At 48.7% G+C, this 21498-nt stretch overlaps 2 protein-coding genes across 2 annotated transcripts; both read left to right on the top strand.

Annotated features, from left to right (window-relative positions):
• Positions 1-5414: 5414 nt before the first annotated feature.
• On the top strand, positions 5415-19779 carry LOC105717018 (transcription factor CP2-like protein 1). Its single transcript, XM_012451935.2, has 8 exons — positions 5415-5554; positions 5607-5715; positions 16030-16182; positions 16723-16833; positions 17284-17381; positions 17610-17664; positions 17918-18011; positions 18396-19779. The coding sequence occupies exons 1-8, from the start codon at positions 5415-5417 to the stop codon at positions 18524-18526; spliced, it is 891 nt and encodes a 296-aa protein (XP_012307358.2). The 3' UTR covers positions 18527-19779.
• LOC105717017 (14-3-3 protein zeta/delta-like) lies at positions 13730-15467 on the top strand. The gene has a single exon (XM_064369193.1). The coding sequence runs from the start codon at positions 13774-13776 to the stop codon at positions 14491-14493; it is 720 nt and encodes a 239-aa protein (XP_064225263.1). The 5' UTR covers positions 13730-13773; the 3' UTR covers positions 14494-15467.
• Positions 19780-21498: the final 1719 nt, after the last annotated feature.

Genomic DNA, 21498 nt, shown 5'->3' with positions numbered 1-21498 from the left:
GGCTGGAGTGCTATTTATTTATTTATTGAGATGGAGTCTCACTCTGTCGCCAGGCTAGAGTTCAGTGGCGCGCAAGCTTGGCTCACTGCAACCTCCACCTCCTGGGTTCAACCGATTCTCCTGCCTCAGCCTCCTGAGTAGCTGGGATTACAGGCATATGCCACCATGCCTGGCTAATTTTGTGTTTTTAGTAGAGACCGGGTTTCTCCATGATGGTCAGCTAGATTTGGACTCCGGACCTCAGGTGATCCACCTGCCTCGGCCTCCCACAGTGCTGGGATTACAGGCGTGAGCCACTGCGCCCAGCGGGGCCTCCACCTTTATACACAGAAGCACACCCGCAAAAGGGTGGGCGGGGCCTGGGCCTCTTACTGGTTGAGCACCTAGGGCTCTAGGACCCTCTGGACCTGGGTCGCAGCCCAGGTTGGGGGAATCAAGTTAATCAATCATTAACTTGAAGGGGAGATGGGAGTACAGCAAAAACCCCATCCTGGGTGACAAAGCAAGAGCCTGTCTCAAAAAGGTGCACCCCCAAAATTGTCCTGAGATGATCTGTGGTGGGGAGTTTTCTGGGATGTCATGTCTGTGCCCCTCTGGCTAGGACCCTGGGGTTATCGGTGAGGTTTCTTGCTACCCTGGGGAGCTCCCGAGGAGCTGAATCAGCTGCAGCTCCGCAGACCATCGTTTAACCCTCAGCACCACAGTGAACGGGAAGGAGACCTTGCCCCCATCTTAGGGAGAAAAAGATAGTTCCAGAATTCGAATAGCTGAGTCTGAGCAGTGCCTTTTGCATCCTGGGCCTCAGACCGTCCAAGGGCCTGAGACTCCTGTGCAGAGTGGGGGGCTAGACCCGAAGTTTTCTTAGGCCCTTCTGAACCTGAGGATAAATTGTCCAGACTCTGTGTTGTGCCTGGTCCAGGGGGCACAGCGTAAGATTGGGATGGGGGCTGGGACCGGCCCAGCTGCATCTGTTCCAAGCCCCAGCTTTTTCCCCTTAGAGAGAGAGCCAAGAAAGCTAGAGCGGGCCCAGCAACACCTGGATGTGGGCAAAGCCCAGAGACTCTGAGAAGCCGGAAAACGGGGAGGGCAGACTGCTTCAGAGATGGAGGGTGAGCAGGTTGGGGATCGGGTTCTGGAGTTGAGAACCGCTCTGAGCCAGCCCCGGGTGGTGGGTGGTGGCCCCAAAGGGCAAAGGACACCCACACCAGCTTCTACCCTTTCTACCTCCACTACTAGAGCGAGCCTCCCCCTGGTCTGCTAGGCCTTCCCTGCCCCACCCCTCCCACCCCTGCTCAGATGGCACGACTCCCCCCAGGCCAGCACCAAGCCCCACAGGGACCCCTCCTACCGTCCTCTCCCCCTCTTCCTGGGATCCTGCTGTGCCCTCCCCAAGGGCTTGAGGGTGCTTCCCAGTGTGGAATCCAGCTTGGGGCGTGGGGTGGGTCCTTGCAGCCTTGGGGACAATGTATGGAGGGGACCGCAGGGGTTCCGGTTTCTTCTGTGGCCCCAGTGGCAGGAATGCCCCCATTCCTCCAGCCTCCCCCATCCTCCCCATTGGTGCCATGTGCCTGGAGATGAAGGCAGCAGAGCAGGGCACGGGGCGTCTCTTTGGCTCTGCCACCACCCCTCACCCCAGGCCTGCCCCGCAGAATCTGGGAGCCTGGGTAGCTAGAGTCCCATGAGTCAGCCACATTTTTGGACCCCATCTCTGCTCTCTGCCCTAGGTCTATACCAAACACAGTAGTAGGAGGTGGGCAGGGAGCTAGGGCTGTCTGTATACAGTGACAACAGGTGCCCCGTGTGGGGAAAGAGGTCCGCCCCCAGGCTGACTGTATTTGTCCATAAACAGCCTGCTCCAAGCCCCAGGGCAAGGAAGGGGCAAAGCAACCAGCCCCACTGGAGCTCCTGGGCCACTCTAGTGGGGAGCTCCTGTGCGCAAGCCTCCCTCTCCTGGAAGCGCCACCCCTCAGTGTTTCCACAACACACTAGGTTGTTTTCTGTAAACTCCAGAGGCCTAGCTAGGCAGCCCCCGGCTAAAGGACATGTGTCCTGCCTGTGTGTGTGTGTGTGTGCACGTGCGCGGTGCGAGCGAGTGTGTGGTGAGGCAGAGGAGGGAGGGCAGTGGGCATCAGAGGCCCATTTGTGGGTCCCTGCAAGGCTGTGTGTCTGCCTGTCCTGTGCCCTAGAGTGGACAGGCTTCTCCCTTGGGGTCAAGGGAGGGGCCGAGCCCAGGGTTCTCCAGGACTCTGTGTGGCTTAGAGATCTGGGGCCAATCCTGAAGCTTGAGAGTGCCCCTCATTACCCCTGGGCCTCTTGGAAACAGTAGAGGAGTGGACATCCATCCTGTCACTTTGTTTTGCTGTACCCCCATCACCCCTTCTTTGTTAATGATTGCTGGGGAGCCCTGGGGACCCAGCTCTTGATTCCCCTCAACCTGGGCTGCCCCTACAGGTCTGCGGTGTCCTAAAGCCCTGAGCCAATAAGAGGCCAGGCCCCTCCCACCCTTTTGCAGGTGTGCCTCTGTGTATAAAGGTGGAGGCCCCAGGAGCGGGGCCTAGAGGGTGCAGCCCAACCCTACGCTGAGCTGTTTCACAGCCGGCTCTGCTCCCTCTCCAAGATGCTGTTTTGGCACAACCGGCCAGAGCACCTGTGGCCCAGTGCTGGGGATCTATACCCTGCACCCCCCAGCAGCCTGCTCAGGTAAGGGGTGGATCCCCCAGGTCCCAGGGAAGGTGCTGGTCTGAAGTTGGGGCAGGCCTCATCAATTTCAAGCTGAGGAGAGTGGGGCTCCTGCTCCTGGGCTCCTCTGGAGATGGGAAGTGGTCAGATGTATCCGGAGTTTAGTGCATCCTGGGACATCTCAAAAACACCCTGATTCCACTTAGGACATTTTGTTGGGATTTTACTCAGTATCAGGCAGACCTTGAGGTTGCAAAGACAAGTAATTGGTGGCAGCTGTTGAGTAGAACGGCTACAGATCTGGGACTAGCACCTTCAGGTAGGCCTCCTGGAGATCCAAGGTGCTGAATGGGGGCCCCTTCGGCCCTGGCTGCGGCTCAGGGGCCTGCTACAGGAAACTGTGGGCTCCCCAGAGGGAAGGCCTGGCATGGAGAGTCAAAGACCCTTAGAAAATGGGATGGACAGGGCAGAAAGCTGGCAGAACCCTCCTCTCCCTGGCAGGGAGCCCCTGCCCTTGCCCTACTTGAAGCAGGAGGAGCTGCCCAACATCCCTGGCACCGAGCTGCCCTGCCCCATGTTCCAATATGTGCTCTGTGCAGCCACCTCACCAGCTGTGAAGCAGCAGGAGGAGACCCTTACCTACCTGAACCAGGGTATGCTGGGCCTGGGGGAGGGAAGGAGCTAGTGGCCAGTGAGCTCCAGAAGCTGGGCCCAGGGTGAGCTGGATTGGAAGTGGCAGGTGCCATTTTGCCCCTCAGAGTGGGGCTCACACATCCCCTTAATCCCTCCCAGGCCAGTCCTATGAGGTGCGGATGCTCTGCAGCTCCAAGCTGTGTGATGCTACCCAGTGCCCCCAGCTGCTGAAGGTGAGTACACTCCTTCCCAGAAGTGGCAAAGGCTGGGTGTGACTGTTCCTCTGGGCAGGAAGCCAATGTCATCACAGTGATGTCATCGTCAGAGAACCCTCTCAAGTCCATCATTTAGTTGGACCCTCACAACAACTCAGTGGTGGGCAAGAATTGAAGAAACAGGCACAGAGAGGTTAAGTGTTTTCTCAAGGACACAGAGCCAGTAAGTAGCAGAACTGAGATTTAGAAACACATTTACACAGTGTAGGCCAGCTGCAGTGGCTCACGCCTATAATCCCAGGACTTTGGGATGCTGAGGCAGGCAGATCACTTGAGGTCAGGAGTTCAAGACTAGCCTGGGCGTTATGGCAAAATCCTGCTTCTACTAAAAATATAAAAATTAGCTGGGTGTCATGGCACACACCTGTAATCCCAGGTACTCGGGAGGCTGAGGCATGAGAATGGCTTGAACCCGGGAGGCCAAGATTGTGTCACTACACTCCAGCCTGAGCAACAGAGCAGACTCTGTCTCAAAAAAAAAATCATAAAAATAGGCCGGACATGGTGGCTCATGCCTGTAATCTCTGCACTTTGGGAGGTCAAGGAAGGTAGATCATGAGGTCAAGAGATCGAGACCATCCTAGACAATATGGCAAAACCCCAACTCTACTAAAAATACAAAATTTGCTGGGCGCGGTAGCTCACGTCTATAATCCCAGCACTTTGGGAGGCCGAGGCGGGTGGATCACGAGGTCAAGAGATCGAGACCATCCTGGTCAACATGGTGAAACCCTGTCTCTACTAAAAATACAAAAAATTAGCTGGGCATGGTGACGCGTGCCTGTAATCCCAGCTACTCAGGAGGCTGAGGCAGGAGAATTGCCTGAACCCAGGAGGCGGAGGTTTCGGTGAGCCGAGATCGTGCCATTGCACTCCAGCCTGGGTAACAAGAGCGAAACTCCATCTCAAAAAAAAAAAAAAAAAAAAAAAGAGATCGAGACCATCCTGGTCAACAAGGTGAAACCCCGTCTCTACTAAAAATACAAAACAAATTAGCTGGGCATGGTGGCGCAGGCCTTTAGTCCCAGCTACTCGGGAGGCTGAGGCAGGAGAATTGCTTGAATCCAGGAGGCGGAGGTTGCGGTGAGCCGAGATCGCACCATTGCACTCCAGCCTGGGTAACAAGAGTGAAACTCCGTCTCAAAAAAATAAAAAATAAAAAATTTAGCCGGGCGTGGTGGTGCGCCTATATAGTCCCAGCTATAGGCACAGGAGAAATCACTTGAACCCAGAAGGCAGAGGTTGCAGTGAGCTGAGATCACACCACTGAACTCCAGCCTGGCGACAGAGCAAGATTTCATCTCAAAAAATAAATAAATAACAATAATGATAATAAAATTAGAAATACATTTACACAGCGTTATTCACACACATGACCTTTTCTCAAAAAATTAGCCCCCATTCTATGCCAGAAAATGTTCTATGAGCTAGTGATTCATCATAATGAGACAGATATGGTTCCCTTCCTCAGGAGGTTTGCATTCTAAGACAAGTAATTACACATATTCTATGAAATGATGAGCAGTGACATGTTGCTAGAAATGGGTGGCGTGCCTAGGGTGGGAAGGCGTTAACTCCCCCTTTTTACAGATGAGGAAACTGAGGCTCAAGTTCTCTAGATTCCTTCTCTGGTTCACAGTAGTGAATGGCAGACGGGCATTTGAACACGGATTGGTGATTCTAAGTCCTAATGCCTCCTTGGGGTAGGAAGGGAGGTGCGGGAAGGTCGGCCTATGTGGTGTGAAGGCTCCATCCTCAGTGCCCGGCGCCCTCTGACTGCGCACCACGCCCTCCTGTGGCTGCAGAGTGTGGTGCAGGTGGCGTTTCATGACCGGCGCCTGCAGTCCACAGAGCAGCAGCAGCTGGCTGAGTGGAGGTGGAGCCGGCCTGGGAACCGCATCCTGGACATCGGTGAGTGGGGAAAGACCCAGGGCCCTTCCAGCCTGTGCTCTGGCTTGGAAGTCCTTGTGGACTGGGAAGGCTGAGCCTGGCTCCCTGCTTTGCCACCTGTGCCTGCAGATGTGCCACTGTCCCTGGGAGTCATAGCACCCCAAGTGCTGCCCTCACAGCCCAACACACGGCAGAGTTTCACTGGGACCCAACCAAGAGGACATCACTTTTCCTGCAGGTGAGCCTGAAGCTGGGCCTGGGAAGAGGCAGATGGGGGTGGCAACCCTGTAGGTGGAAAAGGAAGGTGAGCTTGGGCATAGGTGAGGTGGAAATAAGAATGAATCTCTGGGCCGGGCAGGGTGGCTCATGCTGTAATCCAGCACTTTGGGAGGCTGAGGCAGGTGGATCACTTGAGGTCAGGAGTTTGAGACCAGCCTGGCCAACATGGCGAAACCTTGTCTTTACTAAAAAAAAAATACAAAAAATTAGCCAGGCATAGAGGCTTGTCTGTAATCCATCTACTTGGGAGGCTGAGGCAGAGGAATCGCTTGAACCCAGGAGGGTTGCAGTGAACCAAGGTTGCACCACGGCACTTCAGCCTGGGTGACAGAGCACGACTGTTTCAAAAAAAAAAAAAAAAAAAAAACTGCCAGAAAGGGCCTTGAAGAAAAAATATGGATCAAATCTCAACACAGGGGAAGACTTGTCAAACATTAAAGCAATGGAGAGCCAGATGCGGTGGCTCATGCCTGTAACCCAGCACTTAGGGAGGCTGAGGGGGGCAGATCACAAGGTCAAGAGATCGAGACCATCGTGGCTAACATGGTGAAACCCCGTCTCTAGTAAAAATACAAAAAATTTAGCTGGGTGTGGTGGCGCACACCTGTAGTCCCAGCTACCTGGGAGGCTGAGGCAGGAGAATCGCTTGAACCCAGGAGGCGGAGGTTGCAGTCAGCCGAGATCATGCCACTGTACTGGTGACAGAGTGAGACTCCGTCTCAAAAACAAATAAACAAAAGCAATGGAAGAAACTACAAAACACAGGGCAGAATTGAGCTTCCTGAAAAGTGGTGGTCTGGAACTCCATAGGCAAGATTAAAAGGAGACATCAAACAATAAATGGGAAAAATATTTGCCACCTATGACATTCAATGCATTATATTCTTTTTTTTTTTTTTCTTTTAGAGTCAGGGTCTCACTCTGTTGCCCAGGCTGGAGTGCTGGAGTGTAGCGGTGTAATCATAACTAAAAACTCAGTGCAACCTTGAATTATTGAACTTCTAGGCACAGGCAGTCCTCTTGCCTTGGCCTCCCAAGTAGCTGGGACTACAGGTCTGTACCACCATGCCCAGCTAATTTTTTATTTCTTTTTTTTTTTTTTTTTTTTGAGACGGAGTTTCGCTCTTGTTACCCAGGCTGGAGTGCAATGGCGCGATCTCGGCTCACCGCAACCTCCGCCTCCTGGGTTCAGGCAATTCTCCTGCCTCAGCCTCCCGAGTAGCTGGGGTTACAGGCACGTGCCACCATGCCCAGCTAATTTTTTGTATTTTTAGTAGAGACGGGGTTTCATCATGTTGACCAGGATGGTCTCAATCTCTTGACCTCGTGATCCACCCGCCTCGGCCTCCCAAAGTGCTGGGATTACAGGCGTGAGGCACCGCGCCCAGCCTTGAGACAGAGTCTTGCTCTGTTGCACAGGCTGGAGTGGAGTGGTGCGATATCAGCTCAAGGTCACTGCAGCCTCTGCCTCCTGGGTTCAAGCTAATTTTTTATTTCTATGTTTATTTTTTATTCATTTTTTTTTATTATTATAGAGATGAAGTCTCACACTATGTTGCCCAGGCTGGTCTCAAACTCCTGGGCTCAAGCAATCCTTCCACTTCGGGCTTCTAAAGTGTTAGGATCACAGGTGTGAGCCACCATATCTGGCTGCATTATATCCTTACTATATAAAGGATGTATAGGCCAGGCACGGTGGCTCACACCTGTGATTTCAGCCCTTTGGGAGGCCAAAGGCAGGCGCATTGCTCAAGGTCAGGAGACCAACCTGGCCAATGTGGTGAAACCCTGTCTCTGCTAAAAATACAAAAATTAGTCATGCCTGTAATCCCAGCTACTTGGGAGGCTGAGGCAGGAGACTAGCTTGAACCCGGGAGGTAGAGGTTGCAGTGAGCCGAGATGGTGCCATTGCACTCCAGCATGGGTGACAGAGTGAGACTTTATCTCAAAAAAAAAAGAAAGGCTGGGCACAGTGGCTCATGTTTGTAATCCCAGCACTTTGGGAGCCTGAGGTGGGCAGATCACCTGAGATCAGGAGTTCAAGGCTACCCTGGCCAACATGAAGAAACCCCATCTCTACTAAAAATACAAAAATTAGCCACACATGGAGGCATGCACCTGTAGTCCCAGCTACTCGGGAGGCTGAGGCAGGAGAATCGCTTGAACCCAGGAGGCAGAGGTTGCAGTGATCTTGCCACTTCACTCCATCCAGCCTGGGCAACAGAGCAAGACTCTGTCTCAAAAAAAAAAAAGAGATACATATTTTTTTCTTTATTTTTTATTATTTTTTTTTTAGAGTTGGGGTTTCACCATGTTGGCCAGGCTGGTTTTGAACTCCTAACCTCAGGTGATCCACCCGCCTCAGCCTTCCAAAGTGCTGGGATTACAGGCGTGAGCCACCGCGGCTGGCCATATTTTAGCTAAATAGAAAATTGAGCAAAAGATATGGGCAATTTATATAAGAAAGACACAAATTGCCAATAAATGTAGACAGTTCAAATCCAGTCAGAGAAATGCTAATTAAGATTACATATAGGCTGGGTGCAGTGGCTCACCCTTGTAATCCTAGTACTTTGGGAGGTTGAGGTGGGTGGATCATGCGGTCAGCAGTTCAAGACCAGCCTGTCCAATATGGTGAAACCCTGTTTCTACTAAAAAATACAAAAATTAGCTGGGTGTGGTGGCGCATGCCTGTAGTCCCAGCTACTCAGGAGGCCAAGGCAGGAGAATGGCTTGAACCTGGGAGGCGGAGGTTGCAGTGAGCTGAGATGGTGCCACTGCACTCCAGCCTGGGCAACAGAGTGAGATTCCATCTAAAAAAAAAAAAAAAAAAGATTTTATATGTGTGTGTGTGTGTGTGTGTGTATTTGACAAACACTTAAAAAATTATTATTGGTAAGGTTTGGGGAAGCAGACAGCCTTACATTCTGAGAATGCAAGCTGATGCACCCATCCTGTTGGTAGCTGCTGCTTAGATAAAATGTTTACAGTTGTTGTACTCTGGTTACCCAGAGTAAACCAGAAAACTTCATTTCAATAAATTTATCCTATAGCAGTGTTCAGTGAATACACAAAGGTATTTTCCAGCTGTTCCTGCAGCATTTTTTCATATGAGTATATTTATATTTTAAACAGTCAAAATGCACATTCTATGATTATTGACTTTTAGATAAGTTATAGTACTGGTATACAATGGAAATTTTATAGGCATTAAAATAATGCCAGTCTGGGCAACATGGCAAACCCCTGTCTCTACTAAGAATAAAAAAGAAAAATTAGCCAGGTGTGGTGGCAGGCACCTGTAGTCCCAGATACCCAGGAGGCTGAGGTGAGAGGATCACCTGAACCCGGGAAGTCAAGGCTGCAGTGAGCCATGAAGGCATCACTGCACTCCAGCCTGACAACAAAATAAGAAATTTAAAAAAAAAGTCTCTGAAAAATAGTTAATGATGAGGGAAACTGCTTTCCTAAAAGTAAAGGTAGACCAAATTTGGATTTAAATTTCTATTTCAGCGGGTGCAGTGGCTCATGCCTGCAATCCCAGCACTTTGGGACGCCAAGGCAGGAGGATTGCTTGAGCCCAGGAGTTTGAGACCAGCCTGGGCAACATAGTGAGACCCCAATCTCCACAAAAAATACAGAAATTAGCCTGTACCTATAGTGGTCGTGATCGCGCCACTGCACTCCAGCCTTGGTGACAGAGGGAGACCCTGTCTCAAAACAAAATTTAAAAATAAATTTTTGTTTCTAGTTTTTATTTATTTATTTATTTTTTTTATGAGAGAAAGAAAGAGAAAGAAAAAGGGGGAGAGAGAACAGGATTCTTGCTCTGTTGCCCAGGCTGGAATGCAATCTAAAAATAGGTACTAAAAACCTCTTTTATGCTGATAATTGTGCTTAACAATGGAGACAGGAAGGAATAAGGGAAGAAAATAACAGTCAACCAATATTTCATTTAAGTCTGAAATGCTATGCAAATGCTGAAGAGTGATTTACTTCCAATTATGTGGTCACTTTCAAAATAGGTGTAATATGATACTGAGAAAAATGTATGTTCTGTGGACCTGGGGTGGAGAATTCTATAAATATTCACTAAGTTTACTTATTCCAGGTCTAAGTTCAAATCATAGATGTCCCTGTTAATTTTCTATGTCGTCGATACATCAAATATTAACAATGTGATGTCAAAATCTCCCACTATTATTGTGCAGGAGTCCAGATCTCTTTATAAGTCATTAAGAACTTGTCTTATGTATCTGGGTGCTCCTGTATCAGGTGCATATATATTTATAATCATTAACTCCTGTTGTTGCATTGATCCTTTTACCATTATGTAATGTCCTTCTTTGTTTCTTTTAGTCTTTGTTACTATTAAAGTCTATTTTGTGAGAGATGAAAGTTACAACTCCTGTTTTTTTTTGCTCTCCATTTAATTGGTGACTCTTCCTCCATCCCTTTGTTTTGAGTCTGTATGTCGTTGCTTGTGAAATAGATCTGGATACAGTGTACCGATGGGCTTTGACTTTTTATTCGATTTACCTATCTGTATCTTTGATTGGTGCATTTAATCCATTTAAATTTAGAATTAATATTAATATTTGTGAGTTCAATATTGTGATTTAATGCTAGCTGGCTATTTTGCCCATTAGTTGATGTAGATTCTTCATTATAGACATACTCTTTACGTTTTGGTAGGTTTTTGGGATGACTGATACTGGTTGTTCCTTTCTATTTGTAGTGCTTCTTTCAGCTCTTGTAAAGCAGGCCTGGTGGTGATGAAATCTCTGAGTGCTTGCTTGTTCGTGAAAAATTTTCTTTTTCCTTTGTTCATGAAGCTTAGTTTGGTGGGAGATGAGATTCTGGGTTGAAAATTCTTTTCTTTGAGGATACTGAATATTGACCCCCATTCTTCTAGTTTGTAGGGTTTCTTGTGAGAGGTCTACTGTGAGTCTGATAGGCTTCCCTTTATGGGTAACGTGACCTTTCTCTCTAGCTGCCCTTAGAATTTTCTCCTTTATTTCAACAATCGCTAGTGAATCTAGCGATTATGTGTCTTGGAGTTGCTCTACTTGAGGAATATGTTTGTGGTTTTCTCTGGATTAGCTGGAGTTGAGTATTGTCCTGCCTTACTAGATTAGGAAAGTTTTCCTGAATAATATCCTGAAGAATATTTTCCAACTTGGATTCATTCTCTTCATGACATTCAGGTACACCTATCAATTGTAAATTAGGTCTTTTCACATAGTCCCATATTTCTTGGAGACTTTGCTCATTCCTTTTTACTCTTTCTTCTCTAATCTTGTCTTCTCGTTTCATTTCATTAAGTTGGTCTTCGACCTCTGATATCCTTTCTTCTGCTTGATCAATTCGACTGTTAAAACCTGTGCATACTTCGTGAAGTTCTCGTATTGTGTTCTTCAGTTCCATTAATTCACTTATATTCCTCTCTAAGTTGTCTATTCTTGTTAGCATTTCGTCAAACCTTTTTTCAGCGTTCTTAGTTTCTTTACATTGGGCTAGAACATGTTATTTTAGGTCACTAAAGTTCCTTATTATCGACTTTCTGAAGCCTAAATCTGTTAATGGAACACACTCATTCTCAATCAGGCCTTGTTCTCTTGTTGATGAGGAACTGTGATCCCCTGTAGGAGGAGAGGCATTCTGATCTTGGGTATTCTCAGCCTTTTTACGCTGGTTTCTTCCCATCATTGTGAGTTCATCCACCTGTCGTCTTTGTAATTGCCTACTTTCAAATTAGGTCTCTGAGTGGACGTCCAATTTGTTGATTCCCAGTGCCGAAATCTGAGCAACCCACTGCGCTGGCCAAAACAGCAGCATTAAGATTCATGGTGCTTTTCTGCCCGTGAATCTCTGGTCTGGCTTCCCTCTTGAGTCCCTTCTTCAATCAGGTAAATGGGTGACTCTGCCTTCCCTGAGCTTCAAACGTCGACCAAAAGGGGACCCAGTCCCGCTCACTCTGCACCAAGAACTGCCGCGCCGGGGCACCGGCAAAACTGCCATGCCAGCCACAAGAGTTGCCCTGGCAACCCATGGGGCTCCTCCACTGGGAATCTTCCAGTCCGTGGGTAACAAAAATTCGTCTGAAAGTGTGGCGTCCTCTCATTCTGTGCGCTTTCTCTGGGAGCTACAATCCCGAGCTGCTAGTGATCAGCCATCTTGGATCTCTAGTTTTTAAAAAAGAGAGAGAGTGTGTGTGTGTGTATACATGTCATATATGCTTTTTTCTTACCCAGAGAAGATAGGAACAATGCTTGAATGCTAATAGTAGCTGTCTCTGAGAGGTGAGGTGATGGGAGATGCCTAGATTCTTTTTTATACTTTTTCAGTGTTTTCCACACTTTCTACATTGAATACATTTCCCTTTATAATTGAAAAATACTGCCACCTTTTTTTTTTTTTTATTCGAGACAGAGTCCCACTCTTGTCGCCTAAAGTGCAGTGGCATGATCTAGGCTAGCTGCAACCTCCGCCTTCTGGGTTCAAGCGATACTTCTGCCTCAGTCTCCTGAGTTGCCAGGATTACAGGGATGCACCACCACCATGCCTGGCTGATTTTTCTATATTTAGTAGAGACGGGGTTTCACCATGTTGGCCAGACTGGTCTCAAACTCCTGACCTTAGGTAATCTACCCATCTTGACCTCCCAAAATGCTGGGATTACAGGCATAAGGCACTTTGCCTGTCATTATTATTTTAAATTATTATTATTATTATTATTATTGAGACGGAGTTTCGCTTGTTACCCAGGCTGGAGTGCAATGGCACGATCTCGGCTCACCGCAACCTCCGCCTCCTGGGTTCAGACAATTCTCCTGCCTCAGCCTCCTGAGTAGCTGGGATTATAGGCACGCGCCATGGTGCCCAGCTAATTTTTTGTATTTTTAGTAGAGACGGGGTTTCACCATGTTGACCAGGATGGTCTCGATCTCTTGACCTCGTGATCCACCCGCCTCAGCCTCCCAAAGTGCTGGGATTACAGGCTTGAGCCACCGCACCCGGCCTTATTATTATTTTTTATATAGAAGGTCTCACTCTGTTGCCCAGGCTGGAGTGCAGTGATGCTATCATAGCTCATTGCAGCTGGAACTCCCAGGTATAGGCAATCTTCCTGCCTCAGCCTCCTGAGTAGCTGGGGTTACAGTCATGTGCCGCCAGGCCCAGCTAATTCTTAAATTCTCTGTAGAGGTGAGGTCTCACTCTGTTGCCCAGGCTGGCCTCAAACTCCTGGTCCGAAGTGATCCTCTTGCCTCAGTCTCCCAAAGTGCTGGGATTATAGGTGTGAGCCACTAAGCCCAGCCAAATTTAAATTTTAAATATTTTTTAAAATAGGGAGGTAGAGGTTGCAGTGAGCCGAGATCGTGCCACTACACTCTAGCCTGGGCAACTCCGTCTAAAAATAAATAAATAAATGACTTTTTTTTTTTTTTAGTCTAAGTATATTTCATGCAATAGTTGAGATACACTTATACTAAAAATTATTTGTTGTTTATCCAAGATTCAAACTTTACTGGACATCCTGTATTTTATCTGGCTACTCTACCCTTGAAGAGGAAATCTCGGCTCAGATGTGAGTAGAGGGAGCTTTCTGGGTAGAGGCCTCTGATGAAAACTCTGCAGGTGTGTTGGGGTCCTGATTAGCGGGGCAGGGTGGGTCAGTGGGTTCACTGACGGATGAGAAAGAGCAGCTGTGCAGCAAGGCTCGACTCTGTAAGGTGCTCCAATGCCAGGGTTAGGAACTTTGCTTTTGGTTTCATAACCACGGGGAGCCACCGAAGGATGTTGACCAAGGGAAAGAACCTAATAAAGTGATGCTTTAAGAATGGAAGCTGGCAGAGTCTCAGCCTCACCGCTGCTGCTGCCACCGCCGCCCAGAGACTGCTGAGCCCCTGTCCATCCGCCGCCACCACCCACTCTGGACACAGAACATTCAGTCCTGGATAAAAATGAGCTGGTTCAGAAGGCCAAACTGGCCGAGCAGGCTGAGCGATATGATGACATGGCAGCCTGCATGAAGTCTGTAACTGAGCAAGGTGCTGAATTATCCAATGAGGAGAGGAATCTTCTCTCAGTTGCTTATAAAAATGTAGGAGCCCGTAGGTCATCTTGGAGGGTCGTCTCAAGTATTGAACAAAAGACGGAAGGTGCTGAGAAAAAACAGCAGATGGCTCGAGAATACAGAGAGAAAACTGAGACGGAGCTAAGAGATACCTGCAACGATGTACTGTCTCTCTTGGAAAAGTTCTTGATCCCCAGTGCTTCACAAGCAGAGAGCAAAGTCTTCTATTTGAAAATGAAAGGAGATTACTACCATTATTTGGCTGAGGTTGCCACTGGTGATGACAAGAAAGGGATTGTGGATCAGTCACAACAAGCATACCAAGAAGCTTTTGAAATCAGCAAAAAGGAAATGCAACCAACCCACCCTATCAGACTGGGTCTGGCCCTTAACTTCTCTGTGTTCTATTATGAGATTCTGACCTCCCCAGAGAAAGCCTGCTCTCTTGCAAAGACAGCTTTTGATGAAGCCATTGCTGAACCTGATACATTAAGTGAAGAGTCATACAAAGACAGCACGCTAATAATGCAATTACTGAGAGACAACTTAACATTGTGGACGTCGGATACCCAAGGAGATGAAGCGGAAGCAGGAGGAGGGAAAATTAACCGGCCTTCCAACTTTTGTCTGCCTCATTCTGAAATTTACACTGTAGACTGATTGTCATCCATGCTGTCCCACAAATAGTTTTTTGTTTACGATTTATGACAGGTTTATGTTACTTCTATTTGAATTTCTATATTTCCCATGTGGTTTTTATATTTAATATTAGGGGAGTAGAGCCAGTTAACATTTAGGGAATTAATCTGTTCATCTTGAGGTGGCCAATATGGGGATGTGGAATTTTTATACAAGTTATAAATGTTTGGCCTAGTACTTTTGGTACATTGTGGCTTCACAAGGGCCAGTGTTAGAACTGCTTCCATGTCTAAGCAAAGAAAACTGCCTACATATTGGTTTGTCCTGGTGGGGGATAAAAGGGATCATTGGTTCCAGTCACAGGTGTAGTAATTGTGGGTACTTTAAGGTTTGGAGCACTTACAAGGCTGTGGTAGAAACACATATCTCATGGATACCACATGTTAAACCATGTCTGTCTGTGGAATACGCAATCTCAATGTGCACACCTCCGACTACAGCTGCAGAAGTGCTCCTTTAGACAAAGTTGTGACCCATTTTACTCTGGATAAGGGCAGAAACGGTTCACATTCCATTATTTGTAAAGTTACCTGCTGTTAGCTTTCATTATTTTTGCTACACTCATTTTATTTGTATTTAAATGTTTTAGGCAACTTAAGAACAAATGTAAAGGTAAAGATGCAGTAAAAATGAATTGCTTGGTGTTCATTACTTTGTGTATAGCAAGCACAGCAGTAAAACAAAAACCCATGTATTTAACTTTTTTTTAGGTTTTTTGCTTTTGTGATTTTTTTTTTTTGATACTTGCCTAACATGCATGTGCTGTAAAAATAGTTAACAGGGAAATAACTTGAGATGATGGCTAGCTTTGTTTAATGTCTTATGAAATTTTCATGAACAATCCAAGCATAATTGTTAAGAACATGTGTATTAAATTCATGTAAACGGAATAAAAGTTTTATGAATGGAAAAAAAAGAATGGAAGCTGGCCGGGCGCGGTGGCTCATGCCTGTAATCCCAGTGCTTTGGGAGGCCAAGGTGGGTGGATCACGAGGTCAAGAGATAGAGACCATCCTGGTCAACATGATGAAAGCCTGTCTTAAAAAAAAAAAAAAAAATGGAAGCTGGCCAGGTGCGGTGGCTCACGCCTGTAATCCCAGTACTTTGGGAGGCTGAGGTGGGCGGATCACCTGAAGTTGGGAATTTGAGAACAGCCTGGTCAACATGGTGAAACCCCATCTCTACTAAAAATACAAAAATTAACAGCATGGGGGCACAAGTCCTGTAATCCTAGCTACTCTGGAGGTTGAGGCAGGAGAATCGCAGGAACCTGAGAGGCGGAGGCTGCAGTGAGCTGAGATCGCCGCCACTTGCGGGCAACAGAGCAAGACCCCATCTCAAAAAAAGAAAAATAGAATGGACACTGGTTGGGGATGGAAAATTGCTGTAGTAGTAAGTGGCTGACAGGTGGCAGGAGGATAACAGGTTTTGGGTGGACTCCCTTGCATATGGGTGGACTCGAGTCACCCCGTTTTCTCTGTTTCTTCTCCATCTCAGGTTCACTGCATCAGCACAGAGTTCACACCCCGAAAGAAAGGTGGAGAGAAAGGCGTCCCTTTCCGCCTCCTGATCGACACCTTCAGGCCTAGTGACAAGGGGCTTCCACTGGACCACCTGCACTCAGCTGGCTGCCTCATCAAGGTTTTTAGGGTACAGGCAGCAATGTGGCCTGTTTTCCTCCCTCACAGGGCTGTCACCTGGCCTCACTGGCTGTGTGGGTTCTGGTCCCACATTGCTGTGCCCCTCAGCCTGCTGTGTCCCACCTCTTGGACTGTTCCCTTTTCTGTACACAGAGGGATGGGGCTTGGTCTCCATCTCACAGCCAACCCAAAAGAGCCACTGAAGGGAGGCAGACAGGTAAAGGAGGAGCCTCTGGCCTGGGTGTGGTGGCTCACACCTGTAATCGCAGCACTTTGGGAGACCGAGGCAGGTGGATCACGAGGTCAAGAAATCGAGACCATTGTGGCCAACATGGTGAAACCCTATCTCTACTAAAATACAAAAAGTTAGCCGGGCATAGTGGCATATGCCTGTAATCCAGCTGCTCCGGAAGCTGAGGCAGGAGAATTGCTTAACCCAGGAGACGGAGGTTTCAGTGAGCCGAGATTGTGCCACTGCACTCCAGCCTGGCACGAGACTCCATCTCAAAAAAAAGAAGGAGCTTCTGAGGCTTTCCTCATCCTCCTACAGCCCAAAGGTGCAGACTGGAAACTGAAAACGGACCGTGAGAGGCTGGAGAAACAGCCCATGCATGAGAGGGACAAGTATCAGACCGCCTGTGAGAGCACTGTCTTCTTGGAGGTGCGTGTGTTGGGGCAAGAGCCGGAGGGGAGACTTGGAATAAAGATCCTCACTGTACAGATGGGGAAATGCAGGCCTCCAGGGCTCTGACTGCTGCAGGCCCATCACAGCCCCCGGGACTCCACTGCTTCCTGAAGAAGATACTTTCCGCCCCGTCTGTGGTTGTTGAAGCTTCTAGGAGCTGATGCCCTCCAGGCTGCCTGTCCTGAGAGGCCCAGGCCCATCACCACCTCCTTCCTTGTGTGCTCCCTCTGCCTGGCCCCCTCCTCCTGCTGCAACTCCTCCTGGCCAGCTCTTCCTGGGCCCTTCCCCACTGCCCCAGGCCCAATGGCTCATTAATCTTTTCTTTCGTGTGGAAACTCAGTCCACTTGTCAGGGCCTTGGTCAGTTCTTAATATACAGGTGGAGAGCAGAGAGCAACAACCTGCATTGCTGTGTGTTTGCCCACAGTGTTCGCCATGGCCGGAGTCCCCCGCAAAACCCCTGCCACCTCTCAGCTCTCTGGCTCTGACCTCTCCCCACTCCTGCAGGCTCCTGTCCCCAGAGAGGTGAGGCAGGATAAGCACCTCCTGTCAGCCCTTTGGGGTGAGAGTGAAGAAAAGAGCTCCCAGCCCAGGGATGGGGCAAGGGGCAGGACTGAGGGTGGGGCTGAGAATTGATAGGAAATGTGTGGGGTGAGGACAGACGGGAGCAAGCTCTGTGTCCCATGGGTGTTGATGGAGGGAGACTGGCTGCAATGTCCCACAGAGTCCCTGAACTCTTGCTCCTCTTCACAGGCTCTGTTCCTCACCGCCATTCGCTCTGGACACCTTGGGGTGTAGCCCCATTGAGGTGAGCCTTCCCCTTCCCACGCCCCAGGGTCTCAAAGTCTTCTCAGCGGTTTCATCTCAGGCTCCAGAATGGGGTGGCCCTGCCCCCTGGTGGCCAGATGTGGTATGGCCACATATTGTAACTGACCTGATAGGACTGGGCAAGGAGGAGCCTCCGCTCTCAGCCTTGGGACCTCCCAAGGGAAGGGCTGTTTCCCTTTCTTGTTCTGTCCCTGGGTCCCGGTATTACCTGGACCATCCATTTAATACCTCAGGAGCTGAACCATAGAGCCTCCATCTCAGAGACACAGCAGTGGCTGTATCAGCATCGGTTCTCCAGCTACTGCCAGATGCTGGCCAACTTCACTGGTAAGGCTGGTGTCTGGCAGGAGCCAGACCTGTAGAGACTGAGGGTGGGTGGACACTCAGGCAGGAAACCTGCCTCTGTCTTGGCTTATTGTGGCCCTTTAACCTTTATTGGAGCGTAAGAGTTGCCCAGCATTGTGTTAGGCTCTCATCTCATGAATGATCCCATATAATTTATATGCTACTCCTTGATGGCAGTGCCCAGAGAGGTTAAATAACTTGCCCAAGACACACAGCTAACAAGTGGCAGAACTGGGATTTGAATCCAGGTCTAACTCCCATGTCTGAGCATACTAGGGCTATATGTAGACTAATAGACTGTGTCCCTTGCTTCCCACCCTTGATCCCAGGCCTCTTTCCCCAATCTGGCTCTGTCTGACCCTACAGGCCCGGATCTGCTGAAGCTTACACGCCAGGACCTCATCCAGATCTGCGGGGCTGCTGATGGGATCCGTCTTTTCAATACTATTAGAGCTAGGTGCTGGGCACAGCCAACCAGGGTCCCCTTCCCACTGTAGTGGCCCTTATTAACTTAGCTAGTAGGTGTGTTTCATACCATTTTTATTTATTTATTTATTTATTTATTTATTTATATGAAGTTTCACTCTTGTTGCCCAGGCTAGAGTGCAATGGTGTGATCTTGGCTCACTGCAACCTCTACCTCAGCTTCAAGCAGTTCTCCTGCCTCAGCCTCCCGAGTATCTGGGATTACAGGCATCTGCCACCATGCCCAGCTAATTTTTGTATTTTTAGTAGAGACAGGGTTTCACCAGGTTGGCCAGGCTGGTCTTGAACTCCTGATCTCAGGTGATCCACCCACCTTGGCTTCCCAAAGTGTTGGGATTACAGGCATGAGCACTGCGCCTGGCTCATACAGTGTTTAAGCCAGAAGGCAACTTAAAGACCACTTAGTCCCACTCCCTCCTTTTACAAAAGAAACTCAGGCCCAAGGAGGACAGTGACCAGTCTGAGGTCACAACCCAAGGCTGGCAGGGCTGGGGTGAAAAGCTAGGCTCCTGTGACCTCTTCCTCCTGTGGCCATCCCACCTGCATCATTCCATTTCTGGGGACAAAGATTTGTGGGGTTTTTCCCCCCATTTTTTCTCCCCTTAGTGTCCAGTATTCATTAAATATCTAAGAACTGCTTAGTGACCTCCCTCCCTCGGGACCTGGGAGGAGGCTAGGATCTCTCCTAGGATGGGGGCTAGAAGTGGGAGCTGTTAGTTCAGGTATAAGGCTGATACATAGACTGTTTTCCTGGCCCAGGCCCATCCATCACCGACTGACTTTGTATGTGGCTCAGGAGGCCTCTAGGCAAGATAACGAGGTTCCTAAGAACCCTGACTCAGGTGAGGTTCTGGCCTCTCTCCAGAAGACAGGAAATTTGGGTGTAGCTGCCTGAAACCTCTTCTGGGGAGGGTGATACCCCACCATTCCTGGGACCCAGGATGCCCTTCTTGGCATTCCCCTACCTTCTATGACCAGATTAGTCCCTCTCCTTCCAGAATGAATGTCTCCATGGGTTTATTTTACCATGTTCTACTCCCCTACCTCACCTGTCACTCCATTAGCATATGGAATTAGAACATCATCTTGTGATGCACCTGAGTCCCAGTCATTAACATGTGGGTGTCCTAGGCTGGCATGGTGGCTCACACCTGTAATCCCAGCACTTTGGGAGGCTGAGGTGGGTGGATCACTACTAGGTCAGGAGATCAAGACCATCCTGGCTAACCCAGTGAAACCCGTGTCTATTAAAAATACAGAAAATGAGCCGGGCATGGTGGCATGAACCTGTAATCCCAGCTACTTGGGAGGCTGAGGCAAGAGAATCTCTTGAAGCCAGGAGGCGGAGGTTGCAGTAAGCCAAGATTGTGCCACTGCACTTCAGCCTGGGCGACAGAGCGAGACTCAGTCTCAAATATATATATATATATATATATATATATATATATATATATATATATATATATATATATATATATATATATATATATATATGGGTGTCCTATGTCTTTAAACTAGGGGTTCCTCTCAGACACCTCCCAAAAGGTGAGGGATGAGAGGTGAAGTAGACTTCTTTCCTTCTTTACTTCTCCCCCACCCATGGCCATCTTCCTGGCACCCCCCTGTGGGTGCATCTCTGAACCCTCTTCCCCTACTGACCCCTGCCTCTGTGTTACCCATGCCCCAAGACTTTTATCAAGAGATCTCTCTGGATGAACTCAGTGCTGTAGAGTTGATGGGGAAACTGGCTGAGCTCCTGGCCCTCCCAGCCAATCAGATCCATCGCCTTTTCCACCAGGGCCCTGGGGGCATCCTCATTCTCCTCAGTGACCAGGTAAAAGGCAGCCATTTCCTGTCACAAACCCCCATGGAGGGCTTGCTAACACTTCTGCCTCAGATTCCGCTTTCTTCTTCATGGCATGGCTTGTTCTCTTTGGCTCTAAGAACAAAATTGTCTTTGTGCCCACTTCTCTCTTATAGGTGGTCCAGAATTTTAAGGATGAATCATACTTTGTGGCTGTGGTGAAAAAACGTAGGGATTTTAGAGGCAGAGGAGTGTGGCTGGCCAGCCCTATAAAGGGTGATAGGAGTATGCTGAGCATATATTCTGTCTCCTAAATGAGACTAAAAGGCTCTTTGGGGGCCAGGCGTGGTGGCTCACGCCTGTAATCCTAGCACTTTGGGAGGCTGAGGCAGATGGATCACTTGAAATCAGGAATTCAAAACCAGCCTGGCCAACATGGCAAAACTCCATCTCTCCAAAAAATTAGCCGGGCATAGTGGCACATGTCCGTGGTCCCAGGTACTTGGGAGGCTGAGGCAGGAGAATCGCTTGAACCCAGGAGGCAGAGGTTGCCCCACTGCACTCCAGCCTGGCTAACAGAGCAAGTCTCTGTCTTAAAAAAAAAAGAAAAAAAAAGAAAAGGCTTTTTGAAGATGGTTAAGTGGGTGCATCCCAATTAGCTGGCAAACATCTGTGAATGCCAACTTTATGTCAAGGGGAGGGGGATTTGTATAGCTAAAAGACATTTACTGCTTAGGAAAAATGTGGTTGAATGAATGCATTCTCATGAAGTAAAAAATGCTCCAGTTTCTGTTGTCAGGGAGTTTATTAGAGGGGAAGCTAAGGCCCCACTTTTCTCCACCTGGCCCCGGCATGATACAAGGCAGGACAGGTGCTTGCTGGACATCACCTGGCCAACAGATGCTTGGCATCTGGTTATTCAGATGTTTGCCTTCCACCCCTCCACAAGCCAGAGCTGGTTAGCTTGGCGTATGTATACAAGGGGAGTAGGTAGGAAGAGGTAGATGTGAAGTGGGGTTTTATGAGTTGGGTGTGCCAGACACACTGTAGGCTGCTTGGAGGTTGAGGACCTGACTCATCCCATTGGTGCCTTTTTACTGCTTTCAGTGCAGAAGTCAGATGGCTACTACTTGGTTCTGACCTAGGCCCAGGGGAACTCCACTGCTCAAGAGTGATGGC

The sequence above is a fragment of the Aotus nancymaae genome, unplaced genomic scaffold (assembly GCF_030222135.1).
Source record: "Aotus nancymaae isolate 86718 unplaced genomic scaffold, 86718_ANA_hifiasm-v0.15.2.pri h1tg000089l, whole genome shotgun sequence".
Classification (NCBI taxonomy): Eukaryota; Metazoa; Chordata; class Mammalia; order Primates; family Aotidae; genus Aotus; species Aotus nancymaae.
Note: the sequence above shows the minus strand (reverse complement) of the source record. Positions and strands in the feature narration are given on the sequence as shown.